This window comes from Oratosquilla oratoria, chromosome 12 (genome assembly GCF_046742065.1).
Source record: "Oratosquilla oratoria isolate Oo_2021 chromosome 12, ASM4674206v1, whole genome shotgun sequence".
NCBI classification, from domain to species: Eukaryota; Metazoa; Arthropoda; class Malacostraca; order Stomatopoda; family Squillidae; genus Oratosquilla; species Oratosquilla oratoria.
Genome location: NC_134788.1, coordinates 13,462,583 through 13,477,873, shown reverse-complemented (window position 1 = coordinate 13,477,873; position 15,291 = coordinate 13,462,583). Strand labels below are relative to the sequence as shown.

The 15,291-nt window shown below is 40.9% G+C and overlaps 1 protein-coding gene across 1 annotated transcript; it reads left to right on the top strand.

Moving 5' to 3' along the window:
- The first annotated feature begins 37 nt into the window (after positions 1 to 37).
- On the top strand, positions 38 to 14,004 carry LOC143030211 (uncharacterized). The gene is made up of 6 exons (XM_076193371.1): positions 38 to 960; positions 1,074 to 1,237; positions 1,440 to 1,507; positions 2,110 to 2,158; positions 5,999 to 6,114; positions 10,746 to 14,004. The coding sequence occupies exons 1-6, from the start codon at positions 38 to 40 to the stop codon at positions 11,799 to 11,801; spliced, it is 2,376 nt and encodes a 791-aa protein (XP_076049486.1). The 3' UTR covers positions 11,802 to 14,004.
- Positions 14,005 to 15,291: the final 1,287 nt, after the last annotated feature.

Below are 15,291 nucleotides of genomic sequence, written 5' to 3'. Positions count from 1 at the left end.
TGAGACCCACACAGGAGAGAAGCCATTCCAATGTGACATGTGTGATTCTGCTTTCTCACAAAAGGATGATCTCAAAAGTCACATGACGACCCACACAGGAGAAAAGCCGTTCCAGTGTGACATGTGTGATTCCGCTTTCTCACGAAAGGGTGTTCTCAAACGTCACATGATGACCCACACAGGAGAGAAGCCTTTCCAGTGCGGCATGTGTGATTCTGCTTTCTCACAGAATCGTAATCTCAAACGTCACATGATGACCCACACAGGAGAGAAGCCATTCCAGTGTGACATGTGTAATTCTGCTTTCTCACGAAAGGGTTACCTCAAGCTTCACATGATGATCCACACAGGCGAGAAGCTGTTCCAGTGTGACATGTGTGGTTCTGCTTTCTCACAAAAGGGTAGTCTCAAACTTCACATGATGACCCACACAGGAGAGAAGCCATTTCAGTGTGACTTATGTGATTCTGCTTTCTCACAAAAGGGTGATCTCAAACTTCACATGATGACCCACACAGGAGAGAAGCCATTTCAATGTGACTTGTGTGATTCTGCTTTCTCACACAAGGGTAATCTCAACCGTCACATGATGACCCACACAGGAGAGAAGCCATTCCAGTGTGACATGTGTGATTCCGCTTTCTCAAAAAAGGATGGTCTTCAACATCACATGATGACCCACACAGGAGAGAAGCCATTCCAGTGTGACATGTGTGATTCTGCTTTCTCACAAAAGGGTAGTCTCAAATGTCACATGATGACCCACACAGGAGAGAAGCCTTTCCAGTGTGACCTATGTGATTCTGCTTTCTCACAAAAGGGTAGTCTCAAACGTCACATGATGACCCACACAAGAGAGAAGCATTTCCAGTGTGACACGTGCGATTATGTTTTCTCACAAAAGGTTCATCTCAAACGCCACATGATAACCCACAAAAGGAGAGAAACCTTTCCAGTGTGACTTGTGTGATTCTGTTTTCTCACAAAAGCGTGGTCTCAAACATCATATGATGACCCACACTGGAGAGAAGTCTTTCCAATGTGACACATGTGATTCTGCTTTCTCACAAAAGTGATCTTAAATGCCGCTTGATTACCCATTCTGAAGAGAAACTATTCCAGTGTGACCTGTGCAATAAAGCTTTTTCATATAAGGGCGTTCTCAAATGTCCAATGATTACCTATACAGGAGAGAACCCATTGCAGTGTGACCAGTGCAGTGTGACCAGTGCAATAAGTATTTTTCACAAAAAACTGTTCTCAAAATGTCACATGATGATCCATACCTGATTGAGCCTTTTACAGTGTGACCTGTGGGATAAAGCTTTCCGAAATAAGGATGATTTGAAATAGCACATGATGACCCACTCCAGAAAAAAGGCCTTTCCAGAAAATAGCTTTAAGGAGCAGTATCTAACAGCATATGATACTCAACACAGGTGAGAAGAATTTCTTGTATGGTTTGTGCGATGCTGCTTTCTCGCAAGATGCTTTCAAATGTCACATGGTAACTCGCAGGAGATAAGAACTTCGAGTTTGACTTGCTGTGTTATTTTTTTTTTTTTAGTGGATGCCCTTTAGGCCCAGAATATCTAGTGCCTGTTCATTATGTAATACTGGCTCTTCTGATTCTATCACTTATGTTTATGGGTTCTAGGGAACATATCAGGAATCAAGGCAATCGTAGACGTAATCAGACATACAGTAGGTGGTAAAGTATACTCCCCTCCCCTTGTCATTTCTACCTATTTGGTATGTGCCGTTCTCATACCAACGGAATCAGCATTTTTTAAGGGAGAAACTGGGAGAGTTTGAATCATCCATACCACCGGAAATATTGATAAATAGGAATGCCCAATGTGAGTAATTCAATTAGGATGGTGATGACATACAAGGGGTGGATGAAGCCATTGTCAAGGTTGAGTCATGGGATGGTGATCAGTTATAGCTTAGAGGAAGCGGTATCCAGACTATGTTGCAAATTTCATCCATACAGGTAGAGTAGTATACATGAAAATATAGATGTCAGTGTTACCACTGTCGCCGCCCTTGTAATCCTCACTTATGGATATGGCGACTCATTTCTATTAGTTATACTCTTCTGTCCAGGAGAATGAAAAATTAGGGATCCTCCGAGAGGACATATACAAGATCCTACGTGAGCTTTGCAGTGACGTGGTGACTTCCTTGGTTCAATGCTTTAAGATCCTCACCAAAAGAGTTCTGTGATGGACATTTACTACTTTTTTTTTTTAATGTCTATCACAGAACTCCTGATAAAGACAACCCCAGAGTATGAAAAATACCATGTCTTGATTGTGATAAAATGTACTGAGGACAAACGGGACGTGATCTACTTACTAGGATAAAAGAACATAAAAATTCATGAAAATACGGCCAAGAAAACTCAGCTGTATTCCTCCAATTAAGTCTTTTAGATCACAGAATAGATTGGAAAAATGCAGCCCCACTCAGGGCACTTCACTTGAGGCTTACCTAGTTCCCTTTTGTAGCTTTCTCCTCTGTATATACGTTCTTGTCTATGTACCCAATAATTGTAACTGCTGAAGAGGACCACAGTTAGTGATCAAAATATACTGTTTACACTGTATCTGAGCTTATCTTTCTCCGAGAGTGGGTTTAAGTTTTATTTTACTCTTGTGTCACGACATCTACGTTACTTGATACAAGTATGTATATGTATGTACTGTATATATATATATATATATATATATATATATATATATATATATGCATGTATATAATATATATATATATATATATACACATATACAGTATATACTGGCTGTTCAGTCTTTACATGGATGGGGTGGTGCGAGAGGTGAATGCAAGGGTAGTGGTCAGGGGTTGGAGATGATTGAATAAAATGGAGAAAAGTGGGAGGTGAGCCAGTTGTTGTTTGCCGACGACATGCCCTTGTAGCAGGATCAGAGGAGGGATTGAGGAAGTTAGTGACAGAGTTTGAGAAGGTGTATGAAAGAAGGAAGCTGAAGATGAATATGGGCAAAAGTAAGGTGATGAGATGTACAAGGGGAGAGAGTGATAGCAGGCTGGAAGTGAGCATCAAGGGTGAAAGACTGGAGGAAGTGGATAGTTTTAGATACTTGGGTGCGTATGTGGCAGGAAAGGGAGGAGTGGGGGTGGAGGTAGAAGCGAGTAAATGCGTTGGTGGATTAAAAAGTGTAATGAGAAATAGACATCTGGGAATGGATGCTAAGAGGAAGTTATATGAAGGAGCGATTGTGCCAACAGCATTGTACGGGGCAGAAACATGGAACATAAGAGAGGAGTTTGAATGTGTTTGAGATGAAATGTCTGAGAAAAGTATGATAGGGGCTACTAGGCTAGATAGAATGAGAAATGAGGAGGTGAGAAGGAGAACAGGGGTGGAAAGGGAGCTGGGAGATAGGGTTGATGAAAGAGTATTAGGATGGTTTGGACACATGGAAAGAATGAGTGAAGAAAGATTAGTAAAAGAAGTGTGGAAGGCGGAGGTGGAAGGAGTGAATATGAGGGGGATAGATAGTGATGATAGTAAGCTTGCGGACGACACTAAAATAGGACGCCTAATTAAGTCAGGAGACAACGCAGAGATTCTGCAGGGTGATCTTAACAAATTGTTCACATTATCAGTGAAATGGCAAATGAACTTCAATATCTCTAAGTGTAGCGTTTTAAACATAGGGCTATACAACCCCGAAAATAGATACAGCTTAGATAACACGCTTTTAGAGAAAACTGACTGCGAGAGGGACTTGGGAGTTCTAGTGAGTCCGGACCTTAAAACCAGGAAACAGTACATTAGCGCCAAAATAAAGCTAACAGAGCATTAGGTTTCATTGCTAGGACGGTAACGAATAGAAGTGCAGAGGTAATTATTAAACTCTATCTAGTGATAGTTGGACCCATCCTTGACTATGCGGTACAGTTTTGGTCTCCGTCCTACAGAATGGACATCAATTCACTAGAATCAGTACAGAGAAGAATGATTCAAATGATGCATGGACTCAGAAATTTGCCTTACGAAAGGCTTAGGCACATTAACTTACACTTTCTGGAAAGACGCAGATTGCGGGGTGATCTAATAGAGGTGTTCAAATGGATCAAAGGCTTTAACAAGGGTGATGCAAACTAGCTCGTCCTCGTACCAGGATGGGGATTTACGTGCACTTCGTGGTCCCGTCTGTTGCTTGGAGTTCGTGAGCAGTTGCTTGTATTTTCTTTGTCGACAAGTTATCTTGTTTGGTTCTTCAAAGACGCTGCGTACGATGAGTGTTTGGCTGCACCAATAATTGTGCAAGCACATATGTTGCACGAAATTCTTGATGTAGTCTTTGGTTGCGTGCGTTGAGTGCTCTCTGGAGACGTTTTTGCTGCGTGCGTCAAATTACGTGCGTTCTAGTTGGGTGCGTTAAAGGGTCCTCTTCGGAGATGTTTTAGTTGCGTGCGTTAAATGTTCCTCTTTGGATATGTTTTAGTTGCGTGCGTTGAGTGCTTCTCCAGAGATGTTTTATTTGTGTGCGTTCTTTCCCTCGGTGCCATTGTTGTCGCCCTTGGGGTACTCACTTATGGAAATGGCGACTCGCTTCTTTTAGATATAGTCTTTTGTCAAGGAGAAAGAAAATGTAATAATCTTCTATCTTATGGTAAATCGAATTGTACACAGTACTCTCTCCTTGAGGTTCTTCAATGAATCCCCCCAAAAATACGTTTGCAAGATTCTACATGAGCTTTGCAGTTACACAATGGTTTCCTTAGTCTAATGACCACTTTATATTCAAGATCCTCCCCAAAGGGCGTGATTTTACATTTGTTAACCAATTGAATTTTCTCCGCCCTTTCACCAAGCAGATTCTTTGTTTCAAGTCTGTACGGCAATATTGTTTACTTAGAATAATCTCGAGACTGCATAATTCTCACTTAGGTCACAAAGGAAATCGTGTCAGCAATATTGTAAATGTACACTCGAGCTCCCGGGCTGTTATTTACAAACAAGATGGAAAGGCGTAACGCAGCTCGCCCGGGCTATTGTTTATAAATGACCTACCCGTCTTCTACCCATCTTTCTATTATTATTATTATTTTCTTCCCAGCCTCTTACAATTTGGTCTAACGTATTATCATAGGCGGGCGAAGACGAGTACATTTTTTTTTTCCGATACGTCCTTATGTTGATTTACGGGTAAGATTGTTACGGGACGCAAATATTTGTAACGTATGCGAAGTCGCTATTTGCACTGAATAGTTGTAAGTCAGCCAGGTACTCCCACCGTGCATGCCCCTTGTCTTAGTAATTGATGGAAGGGAAGGGAGAATCTAATCTAATGTAGATGTAGGAAGGAACAGGTTAGGATATATTGACTTGAAGCAATTTACTTCTTAAGAATGTCAGAAATCAACATTTTATAGTTTCATTTGTAGGCTTCTGGTGGTATTTGTGCTAAAGTTTTACTCGTCAACCACCAACCCTGAGATTGGGAGGGGTGGGGTCACTGGAAAATGGAAAACGTGTGATTTCCTGTAGAAATCAATATCGGATCCTCATGAATCTCTCAAACGTGGTCCTCTGTGAAAATTTGTCAAAGATTATTGTTTCCAATTATGCCATCGTATCCTACATTATACACAGACCCTCCCCCCCCCTTTTTTTTTTGCCTGCCCTCGATCTCTTTGCAGTGCTTATTCAGCCACTCTTTTACCTTATTTCCTGATTGATATTTACTGTTCCGGTCTCATTTTTAGTATTTGTTCATCCTTTTATTTCTCCCATTAAGCCTCTTTGATACGAGTTATTTGTTTCCCTCCCCCACTTCGTTTTGGTTGATGCCAAACTGTATTTGTATAAACTCGTGTTACTCGTATTACATGCTTTCTAAAAGTTAGATGTCAAACATTATATATTTTTCAGGTCGAGGGTAAATATCAAATTTTCCTGGGTGAGGGTATACTAAGATTGCGTATATTCATGGTATGATAGAGTCTGGTGAGGCACTGACACAATGTTACGCGATGACACACCCTGGAGAGAAGCCTTTTCAGTGCGAACAGTGTGATGCAGCACTTTTGACAGGAAAGTGTGCTCTCAAAGACCACGTGATGACCCACACGGGAGAGAAGCCTTTCCAATGTGACCTGTGTGATGCATCCTTTTCACGAAATGATCGTCTCAAATACCACATGATGACCCACACTGGAGAGAAGCCTTTCACGTGTGACCTGCGTGATGCAACTTTGTCACGAAAGGGTGCTCTTAGATATCACGTGATGACACGCACTGGAGAGAAGCCTTTCTAATGTGATCCGCGTGATGCATCTTTCTCACGAAAGGGTTTTCTTAAAGAACACATGATGACCCACACTGCAGAGAAGCCTTTCAAATGCGACTTGTATAAAGCAATTTTTTTTTCAGGAAAGCTCGCTCTTAAATATCACACAGTGACCCACAGTGGAGAGAAGCCTTTCGAATGTTGCATGTGTGAAACAGCTTTTTCACAAAAGAGTGCTCTATAATACCACGCGATGACCCACAGTGGGGATAAACCTTTCCAATGTGACCTGTGTGATGCAACTTTCTCACGACAGGAGCATCTCAAATGTCACATGATGAACCACACTAGAGAGAAGCCTTTCAAGTGTGACCTGTGTGACGCAGCTTACTCAGAAGGGAGTGCTCTCAAATATCACATAATGACCCACAATGTGACCTGTTCGATGCAACATACTCGGAAAAGAGTGCTTTTAAATACCACATAATGACTCACACTGGAGAGAAGACTTTCCAGTGTGACATGTGTGATGCAGCTTTCTTGCGAAAGACTGCTCTCAAACGTCACGTGATGACCCACAGTGGATAGAAAAAATTCCAACGACATCAATAAAATCTTCATATTCTGTTTTTTTTTTTCTTCTTCTTTTTTGAGCTTAGACATAATAAGGCAGTTGAACCCTAAGTTAAGTAGTTCCTCTTGGTCAGGGGTGAGAATCTTGTGTGAATTAATGTAACCGTCTAAATTGCATGGATAATATGGCCGCCATTCAGATTAATACATTTCTCTTGATTAGCTCTAGTGATGGAATTTCTTTGTTGGTTCAATTTCTATAAAAAGGCTCTCAATATTTCCTTGCAGAGTTGTGATCTCTTCTCTTGTTCTGTTGAACGTGTTGTTTTCGTGAAATTTACAAGATCATTTTGTGACAGATGAGTTTATAATTAATTATACGGGCATTTGATGGAGTGCAATAATTTCCACCTGATGCTCTGAATGAGTCGTGAGAACTTTTGTGTTAGATAATTTGAGTTGTATGACTCCTCCATGAGCTCCAGTGTCGCTGACAGTTTTGCGTAAAATTATTTTTGACTATGTTTTTACGTAATATCTTTCCTCAAGTGAGTCTCAGGGCAATATACCTTCGGTATTGGTTTGTAATAGCGCCAGCAGTTATAACTGGCACACGGATTGGACAGTGGCTCATGTCGGAGTTGATCTGGCAACTATGTGTTTGTTTACATTGTAGTGAAAGAATAGAAAAGGGTAGTAGCCAACACCATTATAATGACCAGTTTTCCAATTTTTGGGAGTTTCCAATATATGAAATTCATATGGTTGTGTATTGATATGACCAACTAAGTAATCAGTGACCAATATTAACAGTAGTCAAGTGGTGGTTGTTGGCGAGTAGCATGGATACATACATGTGCACCTCCTCAAGGTTAGGCGAGAAACGGGCTCACACTCAAAGCCCGTGGGAGCTCTCCCAAATTAAACACACACGCGCGTGTTAAGTAGTATTTTGCTAATGGGATACAGGGCTGGGACACTGTAAACGGTGTGGGTATGATGTGCATACATTACATGTTTATGAGGGTAACCATTTCTATTTACAAAGGATTAAAAAGGAGGAGTATGCCAATAGGAGAGCTTTTGGTCCATAACTAGGTCGGGTGCGAGAAAACAGAACTATAAACAAACAAATAAATGCAAATAATAGTAATATAAATAATGAATAGGTACAGTTAAACAATAAACAAATGTGCGATTAAGTACAAATTCAATTCACTCGGGGAGCATCTTTGGTTAATAGGAATCAAAATCTCAGAAGGAACCAGCAACTTGGGTTCTAGTCGATGACTTAGCGTCTGCTCAATGAGAGCGTTTACATGTTGTGTAAAGTCTGATTTTCGTGATAAGACATATATGTGAGCAAGCTTTAGCAAAGGGTTAAAATGATTTTGGGCCTTTTAGTATTTGTAAAAGGGTTTTAACAGGGTAGACGGAAAGGCACTGTGGGAGGTTTTACAGATATATGGGATAGAAGGAAAACTGTTAATAGCAGTCAAGATTTTTTTTTTTACAAGAGTAGTACAGCCTGTGTTAAAGCCATAAGGATCAATGAGAGGATATCACAGTTCAAGCAACTGGGATACCACTTTCTTGATACTTGGTTTCTCTTTTCTAGGCGTCATGACCTTTATGTTCCTGATATAATCCACTGAACTCGCAGAGGCAAAGATGTTCTTACAAAATGGAGTTCCTCAGAGTTCCGTTCTTTGGTCACTTCTATTCATAGTATATAACAATGATATAGACCACGTACTGAAATCTATCGTGTCCAGATTTGCTGGTGATACAAAACTGCGCGGAATAGAAAATGATCACTTAAACTAATGGTCTTAAAAGTGGCTAATGGAATTTCACACAAGTAAATGCAAGGTTAAGGACATAGGTAAAAATAACAGTAAGTACGATTACAAATTTAAAAATTCGTTAACAAAAATAAATATGAAAAGGATCTCGTGTCAATCATCAGTAACGATCTCAAATCATCTAAACAGTATATTTCAGCCTCTGAGAAAGCAAATAAGATTCTAGGACTTATTGCGTGATCTTATAACTTCAACCACAGTTGGAATATGCCGTTTCCTTATGGTCACCGACTTTCATTAAAGACATTGACAGATTGGAAAACGTACAACGGCGAGCCACAAAACTGACTCCAAATATAGAAAATGAAACATACGAAAATCAATTAAAACATGAATCTATTTTCCCTAAAAAGCGTAGACTCAGGTGACTTGATACAAGTCTAAGATTCCGTAGGGAATTGACAACTTTAAAAGTGAAAAAAATTTCACACTGTTGGTTATTATTTTTCAATTTGTTTATTATTTATCTGTCCATTTATTATGATCTATTTACCTGATAGGCTATAATTTAACTTTACCTATTTATCCATTTATTCTTATTATTTTCTTATTCATTTGTCATCATTATAGTTTTGTTCGCATCCGACCGAGTTATGGACCAAAAGGTCTCCTGTCGGCATGTTTCTCCTTTGTAATCCTTTGAATTTGAAATGGTTTGATGTAGGGGGTGGGGGGGGCATGGAAGCACCCACTCAGCAGGCGGGCGTAGTGTACCGCATTGGATGTTTGGATTGTGATGCAGATGACATAGGAGAAACGCATAAGAAACTCGCCACTAGAATTGAAGAACATAAACGGGCAGTTAAACGGAAAGATGCAGCCTCGGCACTTTATAAACACATGAACGAACTACAGCACACCATTGATTGGGAAGGAGCGACAGTGGTACACAGAGACAACCCAAAGAAAAGGAGATTATTCTTAGAAGCATGGACGACTAAAGAAGTTAGCGTAAATTGGTGAATAGACTTAAATCCAATATACTTGGGCACTAGGAACACAATGGCACTCTCAAAATAACGTGAGAGAGTACATGTTGAACAAAGGTCACAGTGTGTATGAACATGATTTAATTTATTTCATTTCCTTTTTGTGCAAGTGTGTAGTCCACTTTTTCACTTGTTGTACAAGTTGCATTTTATTGTATTTATTCTTTTGTTAACCTAGAAGAAAGCTTTGTCTTCCTTTTTGTTTACCGTTAGCCCAAAAAGTCATCTGTAAAACACTCCCTATGTGACGTACGCAAGATTTTGACAGTAAAAGAAGTAGTGTGCCTCTACATTAAAGGTTGCTTTAATTGGTCTAGTTTTCCATTGTTTCCGATTGCCGCTGCCAAATTAGAGGATATAAATAAGGTGACGTATCAAACGTGTTCAGTGTTTACATTCTCTCATGCCAGATATGCAATTAATATAGACATAATCCGTTACTCGATATGATAGTTTTAAAAGTTTGTTTTAGTACTGGTTGATTTAGGGGCAGGGTTGAGTCTAACCTAACCCCCCCCCTCCATGTACTGTAAGTGACAGTCCCACAACTAAGTGCATTGTAGGTAATTGACAGTTACTCCTTTGAGTAGGAGAGAAGTATGGAATTTCAGCCCACAACTAGGCCAACAAAGCAAACACCGCTATAATGACCAGTTGACCATTTTAATAATCGATTTTACTATGTGTTTTAGGCAAATTAGTCTTATAATAGAGGATGTCATGTATGGAATGGTTTGTGTACAAAACACCTACAATCCTACTATTACATATCTCAATTTTTTTTTTTCAGAAAGGTAACTATCAACAAAGAAAACCCGATGTGGCATCTATAGCTCAGCTATCTCACAAGTCATCTTAAACATCAAGTGATGACCCACACAGGAGAAAAGCCTTTCTAATGTGGCTTATATTATGCAAAATATTGTCTCCTATATCACATGATGACCCACATAGTAGAGAAGCCTTTCCAGTGTGACTTGTGTGAATCTGCTTTCTCACAAAATCATAATCTAGAAGTCATAATATAGTAGGGGTGTTACTACTACAACCTCAAACATCATATGATGACCCACACAGGAGAGAAACCTTTCCAGTGTGACCTGTGTGATTCCGCTTTCTCACAAAAGGGTCGTCTCAAACGTCACATGATGACCCACACAGGAGAGAAGTCAGTTCAGTGTGACATGTGTGATTCTGCTTTCTCACGAAAGGATCACCTCAAAAGTCACATGATGACCCACACAGGAGAGAAGCTATTCCAGTGTGGCATGTGTGATTCTGCTTTCTCACGAAAAGGTGATCTCAAATGTCACATGATGATCCACACAGGAGTGAAGCCTTTCCATTGTGACATGTGTGATTCCGCTTTCTCACGAAAGGGTGATCTCAAACGTCACATGATGACCCACAAAGGAGAGAAGCCATTCCAGTGTGACATGTGTGATTCTGCTTTCACACGAAAGGCTGATCTCAAAAGCCACATGATGACCCACACAGGAGAGAAGCCTTTCCAGTGTGTCATGTGTGATTCCACTTTCTCACATAAGGGTGATCTCAAACATCACATGATGACCCACACAGGAGAGAAGCCATTTCAGTGTGACATGTGTGATTCCGCTTTTTCGCAAAAGGGCGATCTCAAACGTCACATGATGACCCACACTGGAGAGAAGCCATTCCAGTGTGGCATGTGTGATACCGCTTTCTCCCAAAAAGGTTACCTCAAACGTCACATGATAACCCACACAGGAGAGAAGCCATTCCAGTGTGACACGTGTGATTCCGCTTTCTCACAAAAGGGTGATCTCAAACGTCACATGATGATCCACACAGGAGAGAAGCCATTCCAGTGTGGCATGTGTGATTCCGCTTTCTCACATAAAAGAGGTCTCAAAAGTCACATGATGGCCCACACAGGAGAGAAGCCATTCCAGTGTGGCATGTGTGATTCTGCTTTCTCACAAAGGTATAATCTCAAGCGTCACATGATGACCCACACAGGAGAGAAGCCATTCCAGTGTGACACGTGTGATTCCGCTTTCTCACGAAAGGGTGATCTCAAAAGTCACATGATAACCCACACATGAGAGAAGCCATTCCAGTGTGACATGTGTGATTCCGCTTTCTCACAAAAGGGTGTTCTCCAACATCACATGACTACCCACGCTGAAGAGAAGCCCTTACAGTGTGACCTGTGTGATTCTGCATTCGCACAAAAGGGTGATCTCAAACGTCACATGATGGCCCACACATAAGAGAAGCTATTCCAGTGTGACATGTGTGATTCCGCTTTCTCACAAAAGGGTGTTCTCCAACATCACATGACTACCCACCCTGAAGAGAATCCATTCCAGTGTGACCTGTCCAATAAAGCTTTTTTTCACGTAAGGGTCTTCTCAAACGTCACATGATCACCCATACAGGAGAGAACCCATTGTAGTGACCTGTGCAATAAATATTTTTCACGATTTTTTTTTTCTCAAATGTCACATGATGATCCATACATGAATGAGCCTTTTACAGTGTGACCTGTGGGATGAAGCTTTCCGAAATAAGGATGATTTGAAATAGCACGTGGTGACCAACTCCGGAAAAAAGGCCTTACCAACAGCTTGAAGGAGCAGTATCTAACAGCATATGATAATCAGCGCAGGTGAGAAGACTTTCTTGTATGGCTTGTGCGATGCAGCTTTCTCGCCAGGTGCTTTCAAATGCCACACGACAATTAATTCCCATATCAACGGAATCACCCTGTTTTTTCACCCATACCATATCCTCCAGGTTTTAGCGGGAAAGGATGGCGTGTCCCCAGCTTGGATATCTACTCATTAGTGAAGACGAAGTTTTATACTGGGGACTGACCAAAAATTTCAGCATTTTTTAAGGGAGAAACTGGGAGCGTTTGAATAATCCTATAACACCGGAAATATAATTAGGAATACCCGTCTGGGGGTATTGGCTACACGTTATTGTGATAAAGTAGCATGCAGTTGATACTTTAGGGTCTATGTGGGGCGCCCCTATGGACCAGAGCCACACATCGTTTTGTCTGTGATAGAGGAGGACTCTTTTCACAGGGAAATGATGACACTTTTATTATACTGCGACTGTCCCTCCGTTATGCTCTCCCCCAACCCCTTGTTACTGTCCTGTTCCACTTCTCTGAATATTCATTTCATTTTTTTTTTTCGCCTACCCTGTGGTGGGGGACAGCATGCTGCCACCAAGCATTCCCACTTGAATCGTAAGAGGCGAGGAAAACGGGACGGGGATTGGGACAGTTAGGATGTGTGACGACATACGAGGGACGGACGAAGATGTTGTCAAGGTTGAGTAATGGGATGGCGATCAGTTATAGCTTGGAGGAAGCGGTATACAGCTAGAGTAGTGTGCATGAAAACATAGATGTAAGTGTTACCACTGTCGCCGCTCTTGTAATCCTCACTTTGTGGATAAGGCGACTCACTTCTGTTAGTTATAATCTTTTGTCCAGAAGAATGGAAATATAGGAATCCCCCGAGAGGACATATACAAGGTCCTGTGTGAGGCTGGTGGGAACCCGGGGTGCTTTTCCGAGTTCTGATTGGCTGCTGGGTAGCTGGCCGAGACGTCTTTGCGAACTATGCTTGCCAACTACAGCGAGTATAAAGGCCCTGCTCGAGTTGTGTGACCTCCCCCCCCCCTTCTTTGGGAGCGAGCGCCGCGGAGGGTAGGGCGAGGTGCGACTGACGTGAGCGCTATTTGCAATAGCTTCACAGACTTTACATCAATTATCAAGCTTTCGCAGCTAGTGATCAATACATCGAGTAAGTTTCCATGTCTTGTGAGTTCTTTTACATGTTGAACTAAGTAATTGTAACCGAGAAAATCCATCTAGCGACTACCTATATGGCCGTGTAGGGTCATCCAATCAATGCCAATAAAATTGAAATCACCCATTATCAATAAGTCCCGGTTGCAGAAACTAGACAGTTCTTGAAACAACAGTTTGTCGTCTGCTGATGATAATGTTTTTGGCACCTACATTCATTTTTTGTCCATTTTAAAACACAAGCATGACCATTGCTTCGTACAATAGAACACCCCCACCTTTCTTGTGGTTTCTATCTTGATGAAAGTATTTAAATCCCGCAATATTAAAATCAGCTTCAAACTCTCCTCCATTTAACCATGTGCCGGCTCCTATCATACTGAGATTTCCGCTTTTGACATATACGCTTGTATTTCTTTTATGTACTATATAAGATAATTTGATAGAATAAAAACGTGATGGTTTGTATGTATGATATAAAAAAGTCAAATTAAAATATCTAAAAAATGTGAGCTTTTGTGGTATTTTTTCCATTAACCTCTTCGGTACGCGTCAAATTATCGTGGGAAGAATCAGCTGCCTGATGCATCACAATACTCGCGTTATACAGCAGTATTACTCGTTTTCTTCCACTCTGAATATTATAACCACAGAAAATATGATCAGCAGGCCAATTCACAGAATTTTGGGGTCACTCGGCCACAACTACAAAATAAATATAACCATGACGCAGATGGCGGCATCTTCATGTAGGTATAGGGACAGTTTCCCACATTTTCCGCCATTGTCATTTTATCACATCCAAGAGGACACCTTCCAACATTTTGTTAATTTCATAATAATTATTAATGTGCGCTAAGGATAATGTGACTTATGGATATCACAATTCAAAATCAGAAATCAATACATTAAAAAAATGTCAGTGAAATGGAAATGCCCATTATTATTGAGTCCTGTATCAATTTTTAAAGATATAAATATTTTTCAGTGATTTATGATTATATGTAAAACGGGGCTGCAGTCTGATAACAGTCACTCAGCAATGAAGGCGACGACTCCCAATTACCGCCATATTTTTTCACGCAGCTCCCGGCCTCACCCATGAAGGATAGTAGAGTTAGACGAAAGCCTTTATTCGCTTCGCTGTTGTAACTAACGTAGAACTTTGTAAATCACATGGTAGAGCGGTCAGTCCCCGTTCCCTCGCTTGCATCCTATATAATCGTCAGATTCACAAGACTCGGGTTGGGGTACAAATGCTGCGGGAAAGTAGTAGGACGGACGGCAGGAAAGAGACTGTGAGTCAGATTGCGGTATGACCAGCTCGGAACCCCTCCTTCATTCACTACCTCCTAGAGTGCAATAACACTATCGCCCTGAGAGGAGGAAAACGAATCGACGGCACGGCCCACGAATACCGGAGGAGACTGCAAGAGGCCATTACTATGAGCACTGCCCTGCTGTCTAAATGATAATCTTGACCCGTTTGAATATATTATTAGATCACGTCGCCCTCTTCGTTTTTCCAGTGTAAGTTAAGGTGCATAAACATGTCTACGTAACAGATTGTTATCCAGTTTTCAATAAGCAGTGTTAAATATATTGATATAGACTAGGAACAATATCCAACAAATCCTACATTAGCAATCAAACCCCACATATCTTCACATCACAACCGATGTTCTTAAACAGCTTTAGTATGCCTGTGAGTAAGACTTCTATTTCACACATGCCCAATCCTGGATAAAAAAAAAAAAAAAAAAAAA